The sequence below is a fragment of the Rhipicephalus sanguineus genome, chromosome 4, assembly GCF_013339695.2.
Source record: "Rhipicephalus sanguineus isolate Rsan-2018 chromosome 4, BIME_Rsan_1.4, whole genome shotgun sequence".
NCBI lineage: Eukaryota > Metazoa > Arthropoda > Arachnida > Ixodida > Ixodidae > Rhipicephalus > Rhipicephalus sanguineus.
The window spans coordinates 142,320,922-142,344,619 of record NC_051179.1 but is presented as its reverse complement, the minus strand read 5'-3'; the positions used below and the strand labels follow the sequence as shown (position 1 = coordinate 142,344,619).

The 23,698-nt window shown below is 44.3% G+C and overlaps 3 protein-coding genes across 3 annotated transcripts in view; all 3 read right to left on the bottom strand.

Moving 5' to 3' along the window:
- Positions 1-254: 254 nt before the first annotated feature.
- LOC119389037 (uncharacterized) lies at positions 255-5,218 on the bottom strand. The gene is made up of 2 exons (XM_037656327.2): positions 4,396-5,218; positions 255-502 (listed from the first exon to the last, which is right to left on the bottom strand). The coding sequence occupies exons 1-2, from the start codon at positions 5,210-5,212 to the stop codon at positions 255-257; spliced, it is 1,065 nt and encodes a 354-aa protein (XP_037512255.1). The 5' UTR covers positions 5,213-5,218.
- Positions 5,219-16,848: 11,630 nt separating this feature from the next.
- Positions 16,849-19,295, bottom strand: LOC119389036 (uncharacterized). Its single transcript, XM_037656326.2, has 2 exons — positions 18,707-19,295; positions 16,849-17,859 (listed from the first exon to the last, which is right to left on the bottom strand). Exons 1-2 carry the CDS (start codon positions 19,143-19,145, stop codon positions 17,684-17,686), a joined length of 615 nt encoding a protein of 204 aa, XP_037512254.1. The 5' UTR covers positions 19,146-19,295; the 3' UTR covers positions 16,849-17,683.
- A 2,694-nt stretch (positions 19,296-21,989) lies between these two features.
- Positions 21,990-23,698, bottom strand: part of LOC119391649 (monocarboxylate transporter 9) — a 38,889-nt gene continuing 37,180 nt past the window's right edge. The window contains exon 4 of the mRNA XM_037659315.2: positions 21,990-22,321. Within this exon, the coding sequence (XP_037515243.2) occupies positions 21,990-22,321 (332 nt within the window). The remainder of the gene's footprint in view (positions 22,322-23,698) is intronic.

The following is a 23,698-nucleotide window of genomic DNA, read 5'->3' as shown; positions in this document are numbered from 1 at the left end:
TTCCCGGTATGGAGAAAGAAAGAAGTGAGGAGGGAGCATTGCGCAATGCGATAAAAAGAAAGAAAGAAAGAAAGAAAGAAAGAAAGAAAGAAAGAAAGAAAGAAAGAAAGAAAGAAAGAAAGAAAGAAAGAAAGAAAGAAAGAAAGAAAGAAAGAAAGAAAGAAAGAAAGAAAGAAAGAAAGAAAGGTCGGGCACGCACACGCCAGGATTCGCTCGCCCCCATTTTCCCTGTAGGGCAAGAACGCCTGACTGTTTTACACTGATGAGGTCGCTTCACAGTCGACTACGTCCGTAGACTTCGTTTCTTTATCAGAGAGTTGTTTTAATTGATACACGTCCTTAACTCTTTCCTTCTTTCCGCAAGGCGTGCAGCTACGGCAGCAAGAGTAGCCGTAACGGTCGCACCAGAGAACAGGCGTCCACGCCAGCCCGACGAGAAAATAGGACGCCGCAAGTATCTTGTACAGGATTTGGTACGAACCGACGTGGTCTCGGAAAAATCCTGCCGAAAAGAAAAGGCACATGTCTTGAGGCATACTCACAACTTGCAACATGTAGGTGAGATGCACTGCTTATGACAGCGTGAAAAAAGGTAATGGCGTAAAAAAAGAAGAAGAAAGACTTTCACACAGACTTTCTTCTCAGCATTCGTATTTCACTTATCCGATCTTGGCAAAGCGTGCAGATCTAAGGGTTCAGCAAGCATGCAACACATAACATAAAAGCCAACCCCGATCTGACGTAGTGCATATTTACGCTCCTTAACCTTTATTTGTTTCCAATTTTTACTTTCATGCTTTGTTTAATTAATTCGGGACAATTACACCAGGGTAAGCGCTTGCTGTTCTTGGCTACAGTGAAAAGTGTAGATCCAACAAGCACAATCCGTTTATTGTACACCACTGAACATCGCAGTGTGCTCTACCTCTTTTTCCGCGGATTTATATCCATTACATAGCTCAGGTCCATAGCCAGAAATTTTTTTGGGGGAAGGGGGGGCACTTGCTGAAGACCTTGACTATTTCAGAAAGACGCCTATTTTCATGATTTATTTTGGTAAACTCACCTACTTCACCAAAATTTCTGGGGGGGCCCGGGCCCCTAGCTCCCCCCCCCCCTGGCTACGGGCCTGACATAGCTGCAAAATAAATAAACTGTTGCAGCTGTACTTGTACATTCTTTATAGATCTGCTTGATCGTCATGATACCCTCTTTTGCTTCTGCTTCAAGAACAGGGGGAGCTCTGATAAATCCTGAAGTGACCGGATGTAGATCGTGTATGTAATTTGTCGCGGATGACGCACTCATCTACAAACATCTTGATAAGAATCTTTTGTTTCACTGCCTGCGTGAACGTTGGAGCTGGAAAAAATTACGAGGTATGACTAAAAAATGTAAGGGCCGCTTGGTCGCAAACAAATATATTTTCGTTTGTAACAATTTTTTGACAGGCTCATTCTTTTGTAGTCTACTCCATTTTTCTTCATAGTTGCGGCAATTTCTGAACACTCATCATATCACTGCATTAACTATTTTAACCCAGCTATGAACCATTCCACTACGAATGCCTTGATTATTTTTTTAATAATCACGTGGAGGATAATGGCGCCACTGCACTGACTGTTTCCTTTTGTTGACGTGTTGGTGCAGTACATCCACGTCTTGTTGCCTGTAACGCTACGTGAAAAGAAGTAATCACCGCTTTGACAATAGTAGCACAAAGAACGTCGTCCACTTGGTATTCTTTCCTGCCTGTCTTGGTCGGTAAGCATTTTCGATACCCGCTCTGCGCACAGTTTGCTATTTTTTAGGTTTCTATAAACAATTGAGCAAGTAGCAGGGCATCGAACAAGAAGAAATCTATCAGTCAAAACATTAGTCGTCAGTAGTCGCTGAAATCGCAGTTCATGGTGTACTTGTTTGCCGATTGCGTTGGTCGGAATACTAGGACTGTCAATCCGGTTTTCGCCATGCACATTTCTGCAATGATTTTTGAAGTATTGACGGCATCAAATGACCTTTCTTTCACTCATTATTTAATGACAAAAGCTAAATAAAGTAGGACAATTTTGGCAGCTCATGCTCATTTCGCACTAAAAATCAAAAATAAAAATCGAGGTACAAATTGGGTGGACATTCTCGCCTGCATTCAACGACAAGGCAACAACCACTGGATTCCAGCAATACATTCAGTGCTTTCAGAAGCCATCAGCACAACTATGACATTCCAATAGTTCAATATAATGAAACGGGCCCTTAATGTTTGAATAAAACGCCATGCCTGCGCGCAAAGCGCAGTACAGTCACAGCGAAACCTGTAAGAGCGGAATTTCTAGAGCCCGTCATAAACTCTCTTGTGGCTACTAATAAATGTATACTAGCAAAGTACCCACTACGGCGGAAATAATAATGTGAAGTTCGGAAGCACCCACCACGGCGTTACTCGTAATTCTGCGGAGTAGTGGGGTACCATCTTTGAGGCATTATGTGTACTTTGTTGATTCGACGGCTCATGACGATGAAGAATTATGGCTGAGTCCTTTGTAATGGCTTGAAATTTTTAAATGACCCACTAGCTACGAAATTCGCATTGTGTGACTCCCGGTCGTTATTTAAATATTCCACCACGCTTTATGACATACGTTAACTTGAGAAAGACAGAGAGGGAAGGAAACTGACTTTATTGAAACCCTGAGGAAATGGATCGTGGGAGCCTCACGGGCTTCCTTGGCAACCAAAAGAAATGCACTTGTGAGGAATCCGTTACGCTATATATAATTATAATTTTTTGTGATGTAGGGAACCAGCCACTATGCAATTTTTCGTCATTTTGCGGAGAACCGTAGTACCCGATAAGGACCACTAGGGTATTATGTGCACTTTGTTGATGCTGTTTCTGGTGACGATGAAGAATCATGGCACAGCCCTTTGTAATGGTTTGGAAGCATTCAACAACCCACTCGTTGCGCAATTCGCATTGTGTGACGTCTGGTTACAGAATTCGCATTGTGTGACGCCTTCTAACACGCTACATTACATATGTTAATGTGGTTCCTTCCCGACATGACGCCTGTATGGGGCCTTTATGCAAAGCAGGTTGAAGCACTGTCATTGCCGTGATGCATTTCATTTCTGGGACATTCTTAAGAGAACCCTCAGAAAAGAATTTCCAGTTACATGGCATGGTGTGAGGTTCCTCCCGTTCAAAAAGAGCACCAACAATAATGCACCATATAATTTAATCACGCTGTTAGGTCTACATTTGCTATGGAGAAACCGCATGATTGACAGACATGCTGAGCCACCTCGCTCGACAAGGTCTGCCTTTCGAGAAGAAGCAGCTAACGTACGTAGTGTTGCTGAGACTTTTGACCCGGTTCCGGAGTGGCTTGGACTTCTGGACGCTTGTGTCTGTTTACCGGACTTTTGAAGATGCCTTGGACTATGCGAAATTATGTGTATTTTGTGCATATGTGCATGTGAGTTTAATTCTAAAGCGATGAATTATGTTGTAATAGATGGCGAGATTTGATGGCTTTATTCTCATGCATTAAAGAAAAAAAAAGCACCGGCATGGCTCTGAGGTAGAACACTGGGTTCCCCGCAGAGGGCCCCGGTTCGAACCTCGTTCCATCCTTGAATTCTTTCTGATTTCGCTTTTTTTCTTATTTCGAGCGATAGTGGTTACGGACACTGGCGGCAGCGGCAGCGGACAACTACGGCGCCAAAAACGGCCCTTGTGGTCTCATAACAGCTTTCGCTGTAATATATCGCACTTTGTTTTTACCAATAATAAGATGTTCAGTCACGATGGCGATCAACGCCTTATATGAACGACAGAAATAAAGAAGGAAACGACGTTACAGCGTCTTTCTACATCGTCATCGCAAGTTTAGAAAGCCTCAAGGCATTAGTACTCTGTTCCAAAGTAAAGTGCTCAGCACCGTTATGACGAAGCAGCTTTTCATAGCCTGCTTCGCTATCATAAGATATTCACGCACTTGTCACCATGCCTGCAAGAGCAAAGATACTTTTATCCATGTTTTGTGTACTTTTAATAGCAATAACTAAAGCACACTTTACAAATCCTAGATAGCAAAAAACGATATGCGTAATTAACTAGCTGAATTTACAATACACAACACTAATTTTTCTTCTTTATTCAGTAGTTCAAAGGCACTAAATATCTGGTATATATTTCCGAAGGAATAGAATGGCGTATGTAAACAATATTTGTGCAAACGTAATTAATACCAACTTCAAAGAGCGCTTTTCCCTTCTGTCTCTACTTACTTCATCCTGTATACGGCGCCTCAAAGTACTGAACTTACTAGGACGCCAATAAAAACCCCTGGTGTATCTTTCTGCTGTCAGCAGGTGAATGAGTCCACTTACCAAGAATAAATGGATTGGCGAAAAAGAAGGGCACGCTGATGGCTCCTGTGAAGCCGAAGACGAAGGACAGAGAGTCCACTCCGAGGTAGTTCGCGATGACGACGCCCTCCACGGTGACGGCCGCACCGAAGAAGGCCGCAAAAAGCGAAGCTCCGGCCGTAAGCGCAAGCAACGTGCCTCCTCGTTCCAGCAGTATCATGGAAGCAGCCATGGCCACGAAACTGAACGCCATCAGTGTGCTATGCCGAACCAGGCCTCTGTCGGCAGCCAGAGGAAAGCACAATCTGCCGACGGTCTCAGTGAAGCCGAAGTACAGCATGACACCCGCTGACTCCATCAGCGAAAAGCCTTTGTCCCTCGCAAAATCCACGATCGTCGCGAAAAAGATGTTTTGCGTGTAGTAGCCGATAACGCCTGACAAAACGATCACGTAAAACACGGGATTCACAAATAGATCCCGGGTGTCTAGTCGCTGCTTGCCCGGTACTTTCCTCGAGTTTTCAGCTGGGTCATCACAGTGGATTTGTTCTTCGTCCTTTTCACACGCTTCCATATAGTCACTTTGCAGCTCCCGTGGTGTGGCTGCAAAGTTGCTGGACGCCGATTTGTAGCTTGTGCCACTCCAAGGTGGTTCCTTCGTGAGCATACCGAGAGGTGTTAAGTGCATTGCAAGCCCACCGTATAGAAAGAGGCACGCTCTGAAGCCGTAATGCCCTTGGATGAAAAGCATCAGGATGGGAAGGACAACGGAGCCTGCCGTACCTCCGAGGTTCTTTATGCCGCTAGCAATGCCCCGGTATCGATCGAAATGCATCATGAGAGAGATGGAAATAGCAACGAAGAATATCCCAGATCCAAGACCTGCGAACGAAACGAAAGAAAAATACCCACTTTTTTCTACGTTCATGTACTTAAACAGCGGCGAGAGCCCCAAGGCCGCGTCATTTAAATAATAAATCCTGCCGCAGATGACATGATATCATGATTGGCAAGTTAAGGCTTACCAATTATGTTTGTCATACACTCTTGTCGCACCATAACAATTTTGGTATATATAGAATTATTGAAACAGCCGTGAGAGCACCAAGACCATAGGATGTAAACAATGCTGGTCATGACATGCATGCCATGATTTTCATGCTATGACCTGTCATGTATGTTCGCCATACAGTCATGTCATGTCATACCAATTGTAGTATACATTCCATTCACGAAACGGCTACGAGAGCACAAAGTCGTAGGCGGCTAGATAGATAGATAGATAGATAGATAGATAGATAGATAGATAGATAGATAGATAGATAGATAGATAGATAGATAGATAGATAGATAGATAGATAGATAGATAGATAGATAGATAGATAGATAGATAGATAGATAGATAGATAGATAGATAGATAGATAGATAGATAGATAGATAGATAGATAGATAGATAGATAGATAGATAGATAGATAGATAGATAGATAGATAGATAGATAGATAGATAGATAGATAGATAGATAGAAGCGGGCAAGGTCCCTTTGGTTTGCTAAGAAATGCTTCGCATTAAAAACCGCTTGGCCTACAGGTGACTGTAAAAGAATATTTCACCCCTTAACGATGTTGAGCATAACACTAGCGAACGTGGCACGCTAACGACGAAAAAAAAAAAAACGAAAGCCTACAGAAGTATCGTGAAATTGGGCCTTCGGCACTAACCGTGAACGAATCCCATGCATACCGTTACCGCAGCGAGGTCTCTGGCAACGCTTGCCCCAATGGGTCCTGTCCACGTCAGAATAGCTCCGAATAGGGCGATGCTTCTGACGGAACAGTACTTTTGAAGTAGTGAGACCAACAAACCTGGGAACCATAAAACATGATCATTAGCAAAGACGGTGGTTAAAATTTATTTCAAATATTACTGTAAACAGGACAGGGAGAAATGGATAACACTACAGCTGTTCCTTGTACTGAACCACAGGTCTGCAATCGTTAGGACAGAGGATGGAACAGAGCGACTAGAATAAGGGAACCCTGTTAATGTTAAATTAAAGGGAACCCTGTTAACAATAATGAATGCCACAGAACACGCGCTGTTACTAATTTCAAGTTGGTACTCGTTACAAGTTGTTATTAAAGCAATCTGCGCTGGGTTGCCTGCACGCATAGATTTGCTCAACTACATCACGATCTTTACTAAATTTTGCTGCTTGATTACGCACTTTACGCGACATAGACGTTCTATGGAACATGAGAACTACGCCATAGTACCAGTTACTACAGACCAACCATCACAGTTCTGCATCGATCGGTGCAATGCGCCGTTCCGTTAAGCAGTGTGAACGAGTAGGTTCCAAACCTGCGGAGAAGTTCACGATGAAGGCGACGCTTTGTGGCCAGCCTGCCCGCTGGCGGTCAACCTGAAAAGCGTCCATGTAGCCGACGTACAAGAACCCTGAACATCTGTCCGTGAATGACATCACCAGCTGGGCCACGAAGGCAATGGCCGCCATGTGCCAGCAACGGTCAACTCGTTGCGCTCCACATGCTCCCATTTCTTCTGCAAACGAGTCACAGCACGGCCTAGCATTTCTTTTAAAAGCAAAATGTCATTGGTGTCATCGAAACTTTAGCAGCCAAGCCATATCGATTGCTATGTCTCTTTCAGTGCAGTAGTAGTGAAAGTTAGGAAATGCTAGTTACTTCAAATTTTATCTCGAGTCTCTATCGTTCCGCCTTTCATGGAAACTCCGCTATATCAATTCCACCAATCAAGTTGACTACTGTTATATGCGTAACATTCAGTCAACTGAAAACAATATATATATATATATATATATATATATATATATATTTATTTATTTATATATATATATAGTGTTCGCAAAAATTTTATCCCTCGTTAGTGCGTATTCCCTAACACTAATAAACGATGTCAAGTGAATTATCGCGTACATAAATGGAAACTGTAGAGCCTCTGGAAAACTTTCGTAGCTTTTTCCTTCATCCACTTATTAGCAACCTCATCGGCTAGACATCAGCGCTCCAGCTGCTGTGCTTGCCAATGCAAATATTGACAATGTGGTCTGCAATAAATTCAGCAGAAGAAATGGAAATTCACAGTGCGAAAATGTGGGCCCATTCAACCACAACCGGGCATGCAATATGTGATAGTAACTCACCGCATTTTGACTGGCCTGCATTCTGTTCTCCTTCTTTCGCGATCTTCTACGGACACTCTGCCCTATTCGGTGGTGCTGCTGCAAACTCTAACTCTGCTACGGAGAACAAAATGCAGGCCAGTCCCAAGGCGGCGTGTTACTGTCTGAGTGGTTTCCGTGCATTCCAGATCAATTTGAAATTGAATATACATTAAATTTCGACCAGGATTTTAAAATAAAAACCCAGCGACATTCCTTCTTTGCTTGCGCATTTTCTTTAAAGGGCAACTACACTTGTGAAGGCAATGTTTCGCTTTGAAAGTAGATGCCTTGGCTGCCGACCAATTGGCATGATCGTTACCCTTAAGCGATGGCAATGGAAGACACGAAACGGCGAAACGAAAATTCGTGCTCACAGAAACGAACGTTAAGTCCCAAATGTACTTGCCTATAAAAATAGTCCTCGTCGTTTCTTCCTGGGGTGGCGTGACTGTCTTTTGGCAGAAAGGGGCTTCAACACTATCTACAATGACGAGTCGACAGCTCGCGCGAATGGTGTCGGCTGTGCAACGCACGCCAAACTACTATCGGCCGCACGCCGTAAAGAACAGAGAGCGCGGGTAGTGACACGCGATTCCAAGCTCGGGGACTCCCGCCGCTGGTCTCGTACATCTCTCATCCTAAAAGCATAACCAAGAGCGTGCGCGAAATTGGCAAGCGTGAAGGAGCGTCTGTGACGCTGTCCAGAAAACTCATTTCTTGCAGCCCCGCCCGCACTCCCTGAACGTACAGTTATCCCGGAGCCATGCCCGCAACACGCATGCGCGTGCAGACTGGAAGTAGAGAGCTGCGTCGGTTTGTTTTAGCACACGCCAGCAGTCGTGGTACACGCCACGAAAAAAAAAAGAGAAAGAAACACAGAGCGAGGTCAGGTCACAGCTGGCATGGTTTGCTTCGTACACAGCGGATACGAAGAAGGGCGTACAATATATGCAGCACAGGCCGCATGCCCATTGCTATATAATTTTTGTATTCTTATCGTAAAATATCGAGAAAGATTAAATATGTTGGAACGCTCCGTTTGATTGAAATTTATGCATTTAATGTTCACCGGAGAAAAAAAAAAACAGTTTGCTTGGAGGAAACAAAAAAAAATAATTGCGATGCCTGACCTTCACAAACAAAACAGAAAAACACATCTGGTGTACTTCAGCATCCAAATGATAATGGAACTTAAAATATCCATTCAGTTCACCTGTAAAAATTAATCATACACTAGTGCCCCATCAATTATTACCAAAAGTCTAGTGATGCGGGAACATCAAATTTCGAGACAGTCAAATACGAGTCGAACAGTGTCAGAAACGAATCAAGTCTAACTGAATACTGATTACTTTATGAATTCTTTGAAGATAGTGAGCAGCGGTTTTTACAACTATTCCAAGGTGATGTTCATAACTACTTATAAGTTTAGGATTAAAATAACAAATGCATCATCAGAAAATAATAAGCAGAGTCTTTGCACGTACTGAAGTCATCAAAAAGCGCGAATGGTCGTTGTGCAGCCGGTAAAGGCTAGCTGTCTCGGCGAAGGACGTAGCATGCTGTACTACGGAAGCGGTCGTGTTTTAGGCGCATACTCTGCCCACTGGGCTCGAAATTCGTCATGAATTTTCTGTGTTTGAGTGTTTTATGTTGCGGTAGTTGGCATGTGTGAATATTTGTCGACTATTCACAAAGTAATCGTATTTACGGAGAGCGGCTTTTAGATTCCAGTACCGAAATGAATGGTACAGTATTGTGTTAAATATTTCGAAGGACCGTTTACTTTGCAAAACTGTACTAAATGAATTTTGCTTATGAATCGTCGCAAATACAATGTACTTGTTGGAATTATTGTCAGTCTGTAGGTTTCCTTAGTCAGTCTATAGACCCTTATGCTCTTGCACTATTTTGTAAGTCGTCATATGGAGGGAAAAAACGTGCGGCTGAGGTAATGCGAATTTACGCCCATTTAGTTCATTCTGGCACCTTATTCATTCGTCTAAGACGACTAGAAGGCACAAGCCATCCGGTGTGGCTATTGTTCACTGAATATTTATTTATTTATTTATTTATTTATTTATTTATTTATTTATTTATTTATTTGCAAGTGCCGCTGTCTCGATAGACGAGACATAGGAGGGGTGAGTGCAACAGTCAGTACACCAAACAACAATCATACAGTGCATTTTAAAAGCATCACAAAATGAAGTTAGGTAATTATTCCACAAGCTCTTCATTCGGCTTTCACCGCATGGACCCAACTAGGCCGTTCCGAATGTCGACAACACTTTAAAAAGAAGGACGCTTAAAACAAGTTACAAATGGCTGAAACAGGAACAATATCAAGTGGGTAGGATTGCCGCGTGGCACGCCCAGTGGAATGACTGAAAAATCGGCGCTTGAATGCAACTGTGGCCGTGCAGAATTTTATGCAGCAATGTGCTAGGCTCAAGCGGGCGTCGATGAGCCAGGGTTTCTAACGATAAAGTGCATGCGTGAGATGGAGGACAAAAATCGCGGTCGTATCGGCGGAAAATGAACCGTACTGCTTTCTTTTGTATAACCTCACGCTTATTTATGTCAAGTGCATTGTAGCATGACCATACCACTGAGGCGTACTCTAGTAATTATGTGACAAGGGATTTATTAGCAGTTATTTTCCAGTCCCTGGTAGAGTGCTCGAGGATTCGTTTTAAGTATCCCAGTTTCCTAATTGGCCTAGCGCAAATGATTTCAATGTGAAGGTGCCAGTTTATTTTTGAATGAATTTAATTTCAATGTATTTGAAGGTAATCACAGAATTAAGGTAGTGCCCATTCTAACTATAACTGAAACCTAGCGGCTGCTTTTTACTAGTGAAGGTCATCTCATTTGTGCAGTCTTTATTAATTTTTTGCATCACGCTTACACGACTTTTCTTTAATGTGAATGCATAGTAAGCGCGAAACAGCCCACGATCTCGAGTCCACGCCAGATTTTCGCTCACCGTTCTGTTCGCACGAGGTCTAAGGCTTTCGCCTGAAAATTATCTACAAGTAGGCGCATGCGTAATGCGTGGCAGGTCATGTCCAATAGCGCACTAAGAGCTATACACACTGCCTATCAGCTGACGTTTGCGTCCTCTCGTTTTTCGGTGCCGCGCATATGGCTGCTCATCAACGGTGGCTTGCACATGTTACGTCGATTGCGCTTAGCAAAGAAAGAGCATGGGTACTACGTGAAAGCATGTTTTTTATTTCGCATAATGCAAATTCGTCAATTGCAAATGCATCAACAACAAAACATCCCTACTGGGACGACGACTAAGTCTAATCACTCATGCATCGACAAAAAGCTTGCTTTAACTTGGTTTACATAACCGATTGACCTTGGGAACGTCACTGATTGCGTAACGTTGCTGTCCCTTTCAAAGGATTTCCATTGTCACCACTTCACTTCTTCGGTCCCTTCGTACTTATTGCGTTTCATTCATTCATTCATCCGTTCATTCATTCATTCACAAAACTTTATTAGCAAGAGTCCTGAAGCCCGGTAAGACCGAGGCGGCATGAGTCCACGTCGGCACCGTCAGGCCGAGCCTATGGCGCAATCGTGGACCCCCTTAACAGCCTGCACTTGATCTTGATATGAAGTGTTTAATTTGCACTAAATATTTAGCCGCGAGTCAGCACCCACGTTTGCCACTCTTTACACTTCGTCGTTATTTTAGCGCTTTATTTACCTTTAAGATGGCAAGTGCCGCTAAGATGCAGCTCTTATATACCTTTCCTTTGAAGGATAATGTAAACTACCATTCATGATCTGAACATGCCTGCCAAATGCTGCTGCTGCTGATGATGACGTGCCTCCACAACATGTCTCATACCCACGCTGGGGCACTCGCCAAGAATTGCTGATATGAAGTTTTAAAGATATATCTAATGGTTGAACACAAAAGACAATCAAACATATAAAAAAACGAGTGCAGTAATTATTTGTACATTCAGCCCAGAATTTTCATCCTAACTAGAAATTAAAATAATGAAATTAATGTGTTACCGAACGTCTTATTCTTTTTTATTTAGTTTTTCCTTTTTGATTCATTGCTACTATCGGAATACACTTGCGATTAGGAGTTTAAAAAAGAATTTGTTTTGTTTCATGAAGGAAAGCACTAACAGCATCAAAAATATTCCTGTGGCTGACGCACTGCACGCCATTCTTCTTTTTTATTAAACACAACCTAGTACAACCAATACAAATGAATCCAAGAGAAGAACAGGGGAAATTATTGTTGTTTTTTTTAGCTGTAGTGCGGTAATTAAAACATAAATCGAAAGGAAATAAGGCGGATGAAAAATCAACTTCCCTCAACTCTGGATAAGTTGCTTTATCCGAAGGTTGTAGGTTCAGTTCCTACCAGCGACACATTGATCTTTCATCCACTTTAATTCCTTTCCAATTTCGCTTAATTACTACGCTGTTGCTAAAAAAATTCGGCAGATCCCACGTACCGTGGGAGTCGATGTTATGCGAAGCATGCGGCGGGAAGGTGACTGTGGCGTAATTTTTTTTACTGAGCGAAACGTTACAAAATGGCGCTAAAGATATGTATAAATTTTATACACACGCAGATACGTTGAAGAGCCGCATATGTGTTATATAGCCAGTTGTTTACAGTTGGGTAACGCTGCCAACGGAACGTGGGTATTACCACCACCAGAAGCGGTAAGCTGATGTGTGGTGCTTATACTTGTCCCTCATGACGGAGAACGCAAGCACGTTTCACGAACCCGTGTGTATGTGTAGAAGGGGTTCTTGACAATTCTTGAACAAGGTCACCACAGTGATAAGTGAGCAGCAGCAGCTGGACCGGATTTGTTATTCGGATCCGTTCGTGATCGCGGCTGTGAGGAGTCTGTGTAGTGAAGTGCGAGGTATACGTAGTGCAGCTGGTGGAAATCCTGGATGCCTCTTACGATGAAATTATCTATGATGCCTTCTGTCGTGGACGTGGCAGCGAGGTCTTTTGATGTCCTCTCTACATCCAATCCGTCTTTCACGCAGCATAAACACCAAGCATTGTTCGGTCTTGATAAATCAATGTTGAAGTCACCGGTAATGATGAGAGGCCTGGTTCTCTCAGCAGATATATTGTAGGAAGCATTGACGCCGGTTGTTGCGCAATCCACGTGGTCCACGTTGCGGATCACGTGGACGAGTGGATGGTAGTTGAGTGTCTTCCAGGGGTGTTCTGTCGTCAGTTTCCCCACTTTCCTTACGTGTGCCGCGGTGGTGTAGCGGTTAAGGTGCTCGGCTGCTGACCCGAAGGTCGCGGGTTCAATCCCGGCCGCGGCGGTCGCATTGTGATGGAGGCAGAATGCTAGATGCCCGTGTTCTGTGCGATCTCGGTACACGTTAAAGAATACCCAATGGTCAAAATTTGCGGGGCCCTTTGCTACGGCGTCTCTCATATCATAGCGTGGTTTGCGGACATAAAACCCCAACAAATATTATTATTTTCACTTTCCTTGCGTGTCAATGTGTGTGTTCACGATTACTGTGTTGGTTGAGACTCTGTATCACCTGTGGCACATACCCGCATAACATTAACTCTGGTTTACGGGTATGTGCCACACGTGACTGAGAGAAAGGGTTTAATGACGTACGCGACAGGTATTTTGCGTTATTCATGTCATGACCAGTGAATCGTGTTCGTCATACACTGCTCCCCTGCTATGCCAATTTTGGTATACTACTAGTTATGGAGGCGGCCAGGAGAGCGCCCAGACGTAGGCGGCTAGATAGATAGATAGATAGATACGTAGATAGAAACGGCCAAAGTGCCTGAGGTTCGCTAAAAAATGCTTCGCATTTAAAACTACAAATATTGTTCCCTATGCCTCCCTTGGCCCCATTGTCTGTTGGTTTAACTAAGTCGTGTATAACAAAGAAACGAGCCCTTAGATCACTCCCTTTCGTTCATTCTTATTCTCCTAGTTACTTGAAGCTCATGATTCCGATCTTCGGACACTACCTGCGCTATTGTAGACATATTTCTTTACCACTTTTAGTGCGTCACTACCTATCGGAAAGCTTTGTTCGCTTCTCAGATATCGCCTTGCCGATCAATCCAGGGGACGAATTGCAGATAATAACTACTGAAGTGAACCGGGAAAGCAGAAGGGTAGGTCTCAAAATTAATCCGCAGAAAACTAAACTGGTGTTTAACAGTCTCGGAGTAGAACATGGCATTATAGCCTTTTTTTTTACTTTGAGCCAAGCGTTACAGCAGGATCGTAGATACGTAACATTAAGTGACTTTAGGCAGCATTCTCTAATACTAGCTACCAGCCAGCCTCCACCTGCCAATATTAGGTTTGTTAAGACGTTTAGTGACGGCGAGATTGACGGCGACCTAGTTGGCCACTAACCAGAAGACGGCGAGATGACGGCGATATAGTTGGCCACTAACCAGAAGTCAAAACTAAACAACACTGCCCACACCTCGCCAACAGTTCTCCGAGATTAACCACCAATGAGCCATCAGCAGACAAACGTAGCACGCACTATCCAACATTAGCTGACAGTAAAACAAGGTTAATCGATATCTGGTGCTAGTGCTATTCAACGGTTATGCGACACATGCCGTTATCCGCCAACGCAAGCTGACAGTTGGCTACGTGTTGGTATAGAGCGTGCACCTGAATATAAGTACACGGGCCTGAAGCACTTCCGCTTCCATAGAGAATGCGGCCGTCGCGGCCGGGATTCGACCCTGCGACCTTCGGGTCAGCAGTCGAGAACCAAAATCACTAGACCGTAGTGGCGGGTAGCACTCGTTAATGTTCCTCAACACGTCTTTCATGCCGCTCAAAATGTTACATATACGAACACCGTGGAGGCCAAGTGGTTACGCTGCTCGGCTGCTGACTCGAAGTACCGGGGTTCGATCCCGGGCGGGGTGGTCGCATTTCATTGGAGGTGATATGTTTGAGGTCAGTGTACTGTGTGATTTCAATGGACGTTAAGGAACCGTGGGTGAGTCTTTGAGTAAGTGCTAAAGCTACCACAAAAGAGAGTTTGATGGCAATAGAAGGAGCCGTCATCGAAATACGAGACCATGTTTTTCAAATCATTTCATGTACACCATTTTGTTTTTGCCTTTCTATATCACATACCCAGTTTAAATGCATTCCTTCAACCAGCATTTCCCTACGTTTCCAATGACAAACAACCACTGTTCCTTATAGTTCGTTTAAGATTCTTATAACGTTTCTGTGCTGTACAAACAAGCAAGTATATACTGCATACCGCAAGAAAGTGGACGAAGATTTTTTCAGTAAAATCATTTACAAAAAAAACACTATATACTGGTACCGTGTATATGCTTGTGTGTATATATGTTTATTGTCTGTCTCTTTCCTCATAGGCGACCTGTACGTATAGTCACGTGTGTTATTTTGATGTATTCAGATTTCGCCCGGAAAGACTCTTTGCAACTCTCGGCGCCGACCGCGCCGCAATGTTTCACGATTGTTCAAGATCATTCCGTTAATAGTGCGCGCAGGACGCGAACTAGTCTTCTGTATTCGAGAGCTTATGCGGCCACCAGCGATAACGCTGGAATCTTCGATAGCACATGTGTAAAAGCCAACGCGCTTTACCGCTTGTCAGATTATCGACGGCCGACGCTCTGTTCACCGCTATCAGTGTAAGTGTGTATCGCTTGTAGTTTGACTTCTCGTTTACCGGGCACACGTTCGCCCAAATAAAAAGCTTAGTCTTGGACAAGCCGACTTCTGCCTTTGTCCACGTCACGATCCTGCGAGTTTATTTTGGTGCACATTGTAATGGACCGGCCACTAGCCACTGTAGGCTAAAGGTCCGAATGATAATTGTATATACATTTTTTGTTCATTAAAATAAAGTTCCATTGATTGGTAAAATAAAACAATAGCTTGCCACATACATGCGACTGACTACTGCAGACAACCCACAAGTTTTGCTATTTTATTTTACACACTTCTGTGTTACACAAAGAATGAGTGTTAAGTGTACGACTTAATGACAAATATAGAATAAAATTTCCACATATGTAATGACACAGATTTTGAAAAAAAATGCGATATGCATGGACGATGGCTTGAATTGAAACAGAGCTGTATTTGAAACCGAGCTACACAAACTACAGACCAAACGCAGGTTGTGAACTTTTCTGACACTAAACGATGTCTTAAAGCATAAAAGCTGTAAAAAGAAGGTTCATCTAAACAAAATCAAATTTGCCTGCGACACTAACCAAGGGAATCGTATCCTACAGGCAAGTTTCTTAGTTTAATTTTCACTACATTCGTGAATGATTCGTTGGTTATCACCTGAGAAAAGTTGTACGCCATTCCGCTATCTCCGGGTATCCTTTTCCCTTCGGATAAATTCGTGGGCTCAACTCTCCGCACATAACGTAACTGTTTACCGGTGTGAAAGTTTATTTAAAAATATATTGTGGGCGCACTCAAACGATGCGTTACTCGAAAAGTGTTGCGGTGATGTCTGCTTAATGAATGTGGTAGACGATTTCGAAATGCGTTGATAGCAGGATTCGGAATGAACGCGTAACTCATTTTAAAAAGCGAACTATTGGACCGTTCCGAGGGAGCTCCGTCCTTGTGACTTCCGCAGACAACGATACCAGTGTTAAACATACCACGCAAACACTGTCATGTATATTCTGTCCACAGAACGGTTAAGTGAGTAGGCTGTTTGTACCATCTTTAGAAGTAAAATATCACGGTACTGTCGGCGTACTTACCGACAATTTTCCGTCAAAGGGTAATAAGAAACGATCGTTTGTTCTCGATAAAACAGCACAATATTAGTGATGCATGTACATACATAAGGTGATAACGAAGCGCAGGGAGTATTTCTCGATCTTGATCACGTGAAGCTCAATGATCACAAATACCTGTAATCGCAATTCTTTGCATTCACTTTCAAACAACAAAATTGGATTGAATGGCCTCTTATATGGACAATAATGGCCCTAGCTAAGTTTCTTGGCCTCTGCTACCTATAGGGGTCTCAGTTTAGACCTTGGTATAATACAGTGGCGTAGCCAGGGGATGGCATATCGAGCCCGTGCCCTCAGCCCCCCACCCACCCATTCCCCCAGAATTTTTTCCCCATGGCATACCGGGAACAAAATGACACTCAACCACATCAGCCTGCCCGGACCCACTTCAGACCAGAGAGCTACCCCCCCCCCCCCCAAAAAAAAAAAAAAAAAAATTCTGCTTACGCCCCTGGTTTAATAGCACCTATGCTTTCAGTGCAATTGGATACCCTGTTTGAGAGTTCGGCATATAAATGTCATGATGATGAAGCACGAAAAGAAAATTCCTCCTCAGTGTCAGGGTCTATTCCTCAAAGCTAAACGCTGCCGCTTGAATGAAACGCCAAGACCGGAGGAGCCAATCAGGAAACCATGGCCTACGCAATCTTATATACAAAACAGCCCCAGGCGCTATCACGTTTCTTAATGTCTCCTGGACTTCATGAACCTTTGGTAGTGGTTAGCGTGCATCCCGCGCAAAGCCATTAACCGCTCGTAAATTTTCGTACAGTTTCTTTTTTTTTATGTATATTATATGGTACTCTCTTTCGTTCCACATGTGTATACAGGAGCGAATGGAGAAAGTCCTTTGTTAACCTCTCTGCTTCTCTTCCTTGGTTGCGTTATCTTTCCTCCCGAAGCCATGCACGCTTTCACAATGATTGTCAAATTGGGGCCGTTCGGTCTCACTGTTTTTTTTGTTTTCTTGCCAACGACGCAGGCATAAATGAAAATATAGGTTTTATATATATTCTATCGCTGTAGCCTAGCGTCACGAAAAATATTTCCCTCACCTTCTGCTTCCCAAATTGTGTCACATCAGAGGCATGAAAAAATGTAACACTCTTCAGCACCAGCAATTAGGCCAACTGGCCTGCGTCACGATGGGTGATGAAAATTATGATTGTGAGCTGCAACCCGCCAACGAGGCTACAATTTGAGAAAACGATGGCCCTACATCGTACACAAAAGAAAAGCACAGTGTGAAAGTTTCTTGACGGTGGGAGTCAGAAGTTCTGAAGTATTCTGACCACGGCCTGTCTTCGCTTCTTTCTTCTCCAAGAGTCGCTCACGTGCCACTCATGTGCGACCACTACGAGCCAGGAGAATCCCAGTAGAAACAATATCACAGACATCATCTGGAACAGGCCGTCGTATGATTTCTGGTAGTCCCGAAAGTAACCTAAAGAGAAGGCAGAAGGAAGCTTCAGCAATTGGCACAAAAGGCAATCATGTAAGGCGCTTTTCTCGCTCATCGATGCTTTATTTTTTCATGTTCCAACCATATCTGCTTATAAACGAAGCACAAAAGGGCTGGTCCCACACCAGAGATGACGCGGAGTTACGAAAGTTCAACAAAAATATCATGTTGTTCCTTTCCTTGCAACAGCCGCCTATAGCTATAGAAATATGAACCCATTGCAAATGAGGATGAGCTTTGTGTAGCTAAGACGCAAAGCTGTGCGATACAAATCGATCCACAGCTTCGCATTATTTTACCTATTTACGGAATTCCTATAAATACACCGGGACGCCGCACTGAGCAGGAATCTATACGCCACGTTCTAATTTGTAAGTAAAACGCACTGGCATCTTGCGTGAACGGACGTGACGAAATTGTCGCGGCGTTCCTAATGTTAACGCACTGCTCTACCAATGTTTTCTTAAGCCTAATGCGACCAACACTCCGTCCACGACAATGCGTGTTGTGAGGAGCGTGTACATTCTCAAGTTTTTACACGCCGGTGAACAGTCGGTCCACAAACTTGAGACATGAGCGCCAGCGCGATCAATACATTTCCCGACGAAGAATAGTATCGTGCGTTTATTAAAACCTTTTCCTCCACTCGTTTAGTGTTTTCGTTCGCAGCTGCTGTTGGCACGGACACATTCAGGACGTGCTTTCCTTAGCGACGCTGCGACTATTGTATCTCATTTCTTTACGTGTCTTGCTCACAAGCCTACATTTTTAGTGCCCGCGCATTTGGCGATTTACTTTTGCTTCACATCTCTACTAAAGGCATGCTCACCTATGACGAACGGCTTGGCGATGAGGAGAATTCCCGCGACAAATCCCGCAGTACCGTACGAAACTGGCAGTCGATCTTGACGAATATAGTCGGCCTGCAGCACGCCGTACATGGCATTGCCACAGCCCATGAACATGGTCAGCAAGAGGCAAATGCCAACAAACGGGAGGAAGGCTGTCATCACAGGCAAAAGAGCCGTGGTGACTCCGAGGCCGATGTAAGCAGTACTGAGAAGAGCGCTTCGACTGAGGAACCCTTTGTCGACCAGGGCTGGGAGACAGACGCCACCGAAAATGTCTGTCGTGGATACTATGGGCAGGATGGATATCGTCCTTAGGAAGCCCATCTGTTTGTCCGTGGCGTAGTCGTCGATGGTGCCAATGAAAACGTCGAAGCAGTAGTTGAACAGAATCCACGTGACGACTATGACGTAGTACATTGGGAGACGGAACACCCTGCCTTCTCGGAGAATAATGTTTGTGTGCGAAAGCGTCCCTGCTCCGGCTAGCGCGTTCTCTACGTTGACAACGCTTGGAGAGGAAGGTACCCTTGCATCATTCGTAGACTTGTAAAGGCTGCCCCTCGGTCCGTGCCTGCAGCAACAACGGGAAAAATACAGCACAATCATGCGTATGTTCTTCCATTTCACAAACTTAGTTGTTTTAAAGGTCCTCTAAACGACGAAGAACTGAAAATTCAGTTGTGGTGCTGCATTTGTGTGCGAGTCCTCAACAAACACGCAGCCACGAGTATTTTTCGAAACGGTGCCGTAGTTGCTGAGTTACATGCGTTTGGTGATCCAAAAGCGGCCCCACTAAGCTCCGTTCATCGGCTCGTCTGTCCTCCTGGTCCAGTGCCTCTCCTCGCCATGCGAGGAGGAAGAGCGGTGAGCTCGCGTACCTCCGAACAGGCAAGCAAGTTCTTTTTGTAGCTGTCGTGGCCAGACCCGAATGTTGGCGTCACGGCCACCATTCTGAATTACCGAAAAGCCCGGAGAGGAGAAAGGATTGTTTGTTGGAATTTGTGGCGTGCATACGGCACGAAGCGATGCCATGTTGGCCATTGTTCATCGCCAGGGCATTCAGCACCCAATGTGCGCTTTTACTTTACACGTAAAAGAAAGTATCGGAGGCTTTTAGGGGCCTTTTTATGAAGGAACCAAGTGAAGAGAACAGGTCAAGCGTTCTAAGTAGGCCTTACCGTATTTTACAATGAATTCTTACCAACTCACTGAACTTTCTGTAGTTTAAAGCTCTGACTCGTATGAGCAACCAATAAAAATCAACTAGGACATCTGCGTTCGGAAACTGTGCAATTTAATCGGATCTCACTCATGCGCAGTCATCAAATTTTGTCGATTCAAGTGGCTATCACCCACACCCACATCTTGAATACTGCGCCCCATTCCGGCGGTCTCACTGATATTCTGAGAACACACCCAAGCTCCATAATACTGACAATAACCTGACATTTCGCCGCAAGGACGAAGCAATGAATGCGATAGCAAGAAATTGAAATGTCACACGAAGAACCAGAAGCAGCTCGATACTTGCAGCGCGCCGCTGAAGCACAGAGGAGGACGTCCTAAAACAACGCACAGCATGCAGAGGGTAAGCGTGAGCTAACTACTGTCACATTTGTTACGTCCGTGTGCTAGAGCAACACGCTGGAAGTGTCGACAATGGAGAGTCAGACGCTCTTGGATATTTCTTCTTTTAAACTGCGGCGCGTGGAGTGACCCCCTGCGTCTCCTGCCACATGGGGTCGTCTGATGCAAGGTGTGCCATGTGTCTTTTTTTCCTTCCACATCACGAGTGGCTACAGAAATTAGCCACTTTGTCGTGCGCGTCTCAAGGGCAGTATTCGAATTGAAAGAAAATTAGGAGCGATGCGTCTGCAAGTGTCGACAATGGGGAATCAAACGCCCTTAGATATTTCTTGTTGGTTTAAACTGTGTCGCGTTGAGTGACCCCCTGCGTCTCCAGCCACATGGGGGCGTCTGAAGCAAGGTGTGCGTAGAGTTACTGCATATGCTACCTTTGGGTAGCAGAGTTGCGCATAGGTCTAGCTAGCAACCATGGCTATGTCGCGAAGACTCACTCCTTTTTTGCAGGCGACATACCTACCGGGTCACCGGTCGACATATCTGGCGTGTCGAAGAACGGTGATTTACTTTAATGTGAATGACTAGTGTCAATCCAGTTAGCTGCAGCGGCGCCATGGAGAAATAGAAAAATTGGCCCCAGCGTCAGCTTCTCCGCAACGCATGGTTGCTAGCGGCGTTTGGAAGACGGATGCGCAACTCTGCTACCTAAAGGTAGCATATGCAGTAACTCTAGGTGTGCGCGGTGTTTTTTGTTTGTTTGTTTGTTTGTTTGTTTCTTCCACATGACGGGTCGGTGCAGAAAAGGGCCACTTTGTCGTGCGCGTCTCAAGGGCAGTTTTCACACTGAAAGAAAATTAGGAGCGTTGTGTGACACAAAACACGCTCACGCTCCTCCGAGATTTGCTCACCACCAGCGGTACATGGTGTACATAAATAGCTCGCCGTTATTTCGCCGGCGCATATATGGCGTGTGGTGGACTTGCCTAACGCAGCGCGCTATGGAGCGAGGGGTTGCTTGTTCGAATCCGCGGTCGGGTACTGCACGATTCTTTTCTTCTGCTTTATTTTTCTTCGTGCCCTTTTTTGTATATGCATACATATACATATCCGGGGCATGACGGTGAGGGCAAATTGCCACTTGCGTGCATTCCGTTATACAACAGTCATTTTTAGGTGTGCACCCTTGCGCTCCCGACATTCCACTTGCTATGCTTTGTCGCGAGCGTGCACTGTAGCGTCTGGTCAGAGAAATGTGATATTCCATCGTTCGGTGTTCCGATTAACTACACAGTAATTGTCATATTAACGTAATGCTTTTCTCTAATAGGAGGATAATTGTGATGAGGCATACATGATCAACTGAACAGCCAATGGCATCTGTCCTTTAGCGGTTTCTAATTACCTGCTTTGCGGCGTTATGTGGCATTACAGGGATTACATTACAAAGTTTCAGCACGCGATGAATTATATAGAACCGGGAGCGGTATTTTGTGAAGAATTCCATCATTTTACATAGTTCTTGTATTGTATCCTATGCTGGAACGATAAAACCATTAATGTAAAACTTAGTTCTTGCAAATACGGAGCCATGGCCTTTATATTTATTTAATTCGTCATTATCAGCTTCACGAGTAGGTTGACATGGGTGGCAGCCGCAGAATCGCTGGTTTGGGCGGGTCAGTTCGAATGCACGAAAAGAACCATGTGAGAATAATAGCGGCAAAAGACGACCCATGGTGTCGCTTCTTGCCTTGTTATGGCTCCGTCCGCCCAGGATTTTCTGTCGAGCAGCAGGGTGATGATGGTGAGGTTGACCAGAATGAGACCGAAGATGACAAGGCACAGGCGGAAGCCGAATATGCGCGTGGTGTACTCAAGTAAGTAGGGAAACACCATCGCCGAGGCTGCTGCGCCGGCGTACATGATGCCATGAGCCGTTCCCCTGTATTTGCAGAAGTTCTGGCTGAGGAACACTTGCAACGAGCTGAACACCAATCCAATGCCAACACCTGAACAAAAAAATGAAACAGTAAAATACTGAGTTGAACTACCCCCATTCTCAGACACACAGGGCATACTTTGCATGCTATGACTGCAAGATTCTTCTCGTTAGCAGTTTTCCGTTTTTCAGATTAACTGTTTGTCTATGTGAGTACTACTTTGTTTTCACTATTTGGCTACAATCGAAGCTGCAAATAAGAAATCAATCGTTCTAATCTAATAGCAATTGAACCATGTGCTCAAAAAAAAGTGTCTCGAGACAAATTTCACACCATAGCACTCATCGAACTAATAGATTAGTTTTGGTAGTATTCTGGGAGCCCTTTATTCCTAAATGAGCTCTTCAAAACTCTTGTAAACGTGCACGTGACGATCCGTTGTACATAAGCGCACAAAATGGAGTTATATTCACCAAAGGGAAAAGTGGTCGGCCAGCTATTTGTCGTGCGAAGCTATCAAAGGCATTTATGCGCATTAGCTACAAAAGCATTTCTGCTACCTTTCTGGTTAGCTTATTTGGCACAGCGACGAAAATTAAAAGCCATGTTTTCTGCGATCGAATTCCTGACGGAGGAGATTTTTTATGAACTAAAATTTGTTATCAACTAAAAATCCACAGGATTTCCTTTGTAGCTTAGTACTACAGATGGGTCACAGTCTTCTTTTTTTTTCCTTTTATTAACTTGTGCTCCTACAAAGGAATGACATTGTGCGCCTCCTCAGAGCTAAAACTGGGCTGAGGCTTCCATTTTAAATTGAGTACATATGTAAATTATCGTAGCTGTAAGAATTGGCTCAACAGAACCAAAAATAAAATGTGCAAAGCTGCTGTTTGGGCGAGTTGGCTCATGATTAAGATAGATTTAGGATAATTATAACTTTCACTTCTTTCATATCGAAGGCGTACTTTGTGGCGTAAAAATTTTCGACTGCGCGGTTACCTTCGCTAGGGTAGCTGTTTGGGTTTGTTGGTTTGGCATGACACAGGCTGAAAGCGCAAAAAGACGAAGACAGAGAAGTGGCTTGACACACACGAGCGCTGATGCGCTCGTGTGTGCCAAGCCTCTTCCCTGTCTATCTCTTTTTGCGCTTTCAACCTGCGGCGGTTACCTTCGGTTGATTGTCTTTTCGGCAAGCAGTTGTCACGTAGTGTTCATCGCTTCTTTTCTTCACGTTATCTTTCTGTTGCTTTGACGCGTGCCTAGGAAACGGCCCTGCGTTCGAAGTAACAAATCAGTTGTGAGTTCAGCGCTGTGTGTGTGTGTGTGTCCTTCCTAAATGTTCCGTCTTTTTTTTTTTTTTGAGCTGGTAAATCTATTTTAAAAATGTGCAATTTAGCGAAGAAGAAGAACACTAACGGGTCATCACCAGTGCATCCCTCAGAA

Bases quoted from the DNA above. Each gene is read 5' to 3' on its own strand.
- LOC119389037 (XM_037656327.2), bottom strand. From the start codon at position 5,212: ATGATGCATTTCGATCGATACCGGGGCATTGCTAGCGGCATAAAGAAC. The intron at 503-4,395 runs GTAAGTGGACTC...TCTTTTCGGCAG, and splicing joins CGCCAATCCATTTATTCTTG to GATTTTTCCGAGACCACGTC.
- LOC119389036 (XM_037656326.2), bottom strand. From the start codon at position 19,145: ATGTACTACGTCATAGTCGTCACGTGGATTCTGTTCAACTACTGCTTC. The intron at 17,860-18,706 runs GTGAGCATGCCT...CCTTCTCTTTAG, and splicing joins CGCCAAGCCGTTCGTCATAG to GTTACTTTCGGGACTACCAG.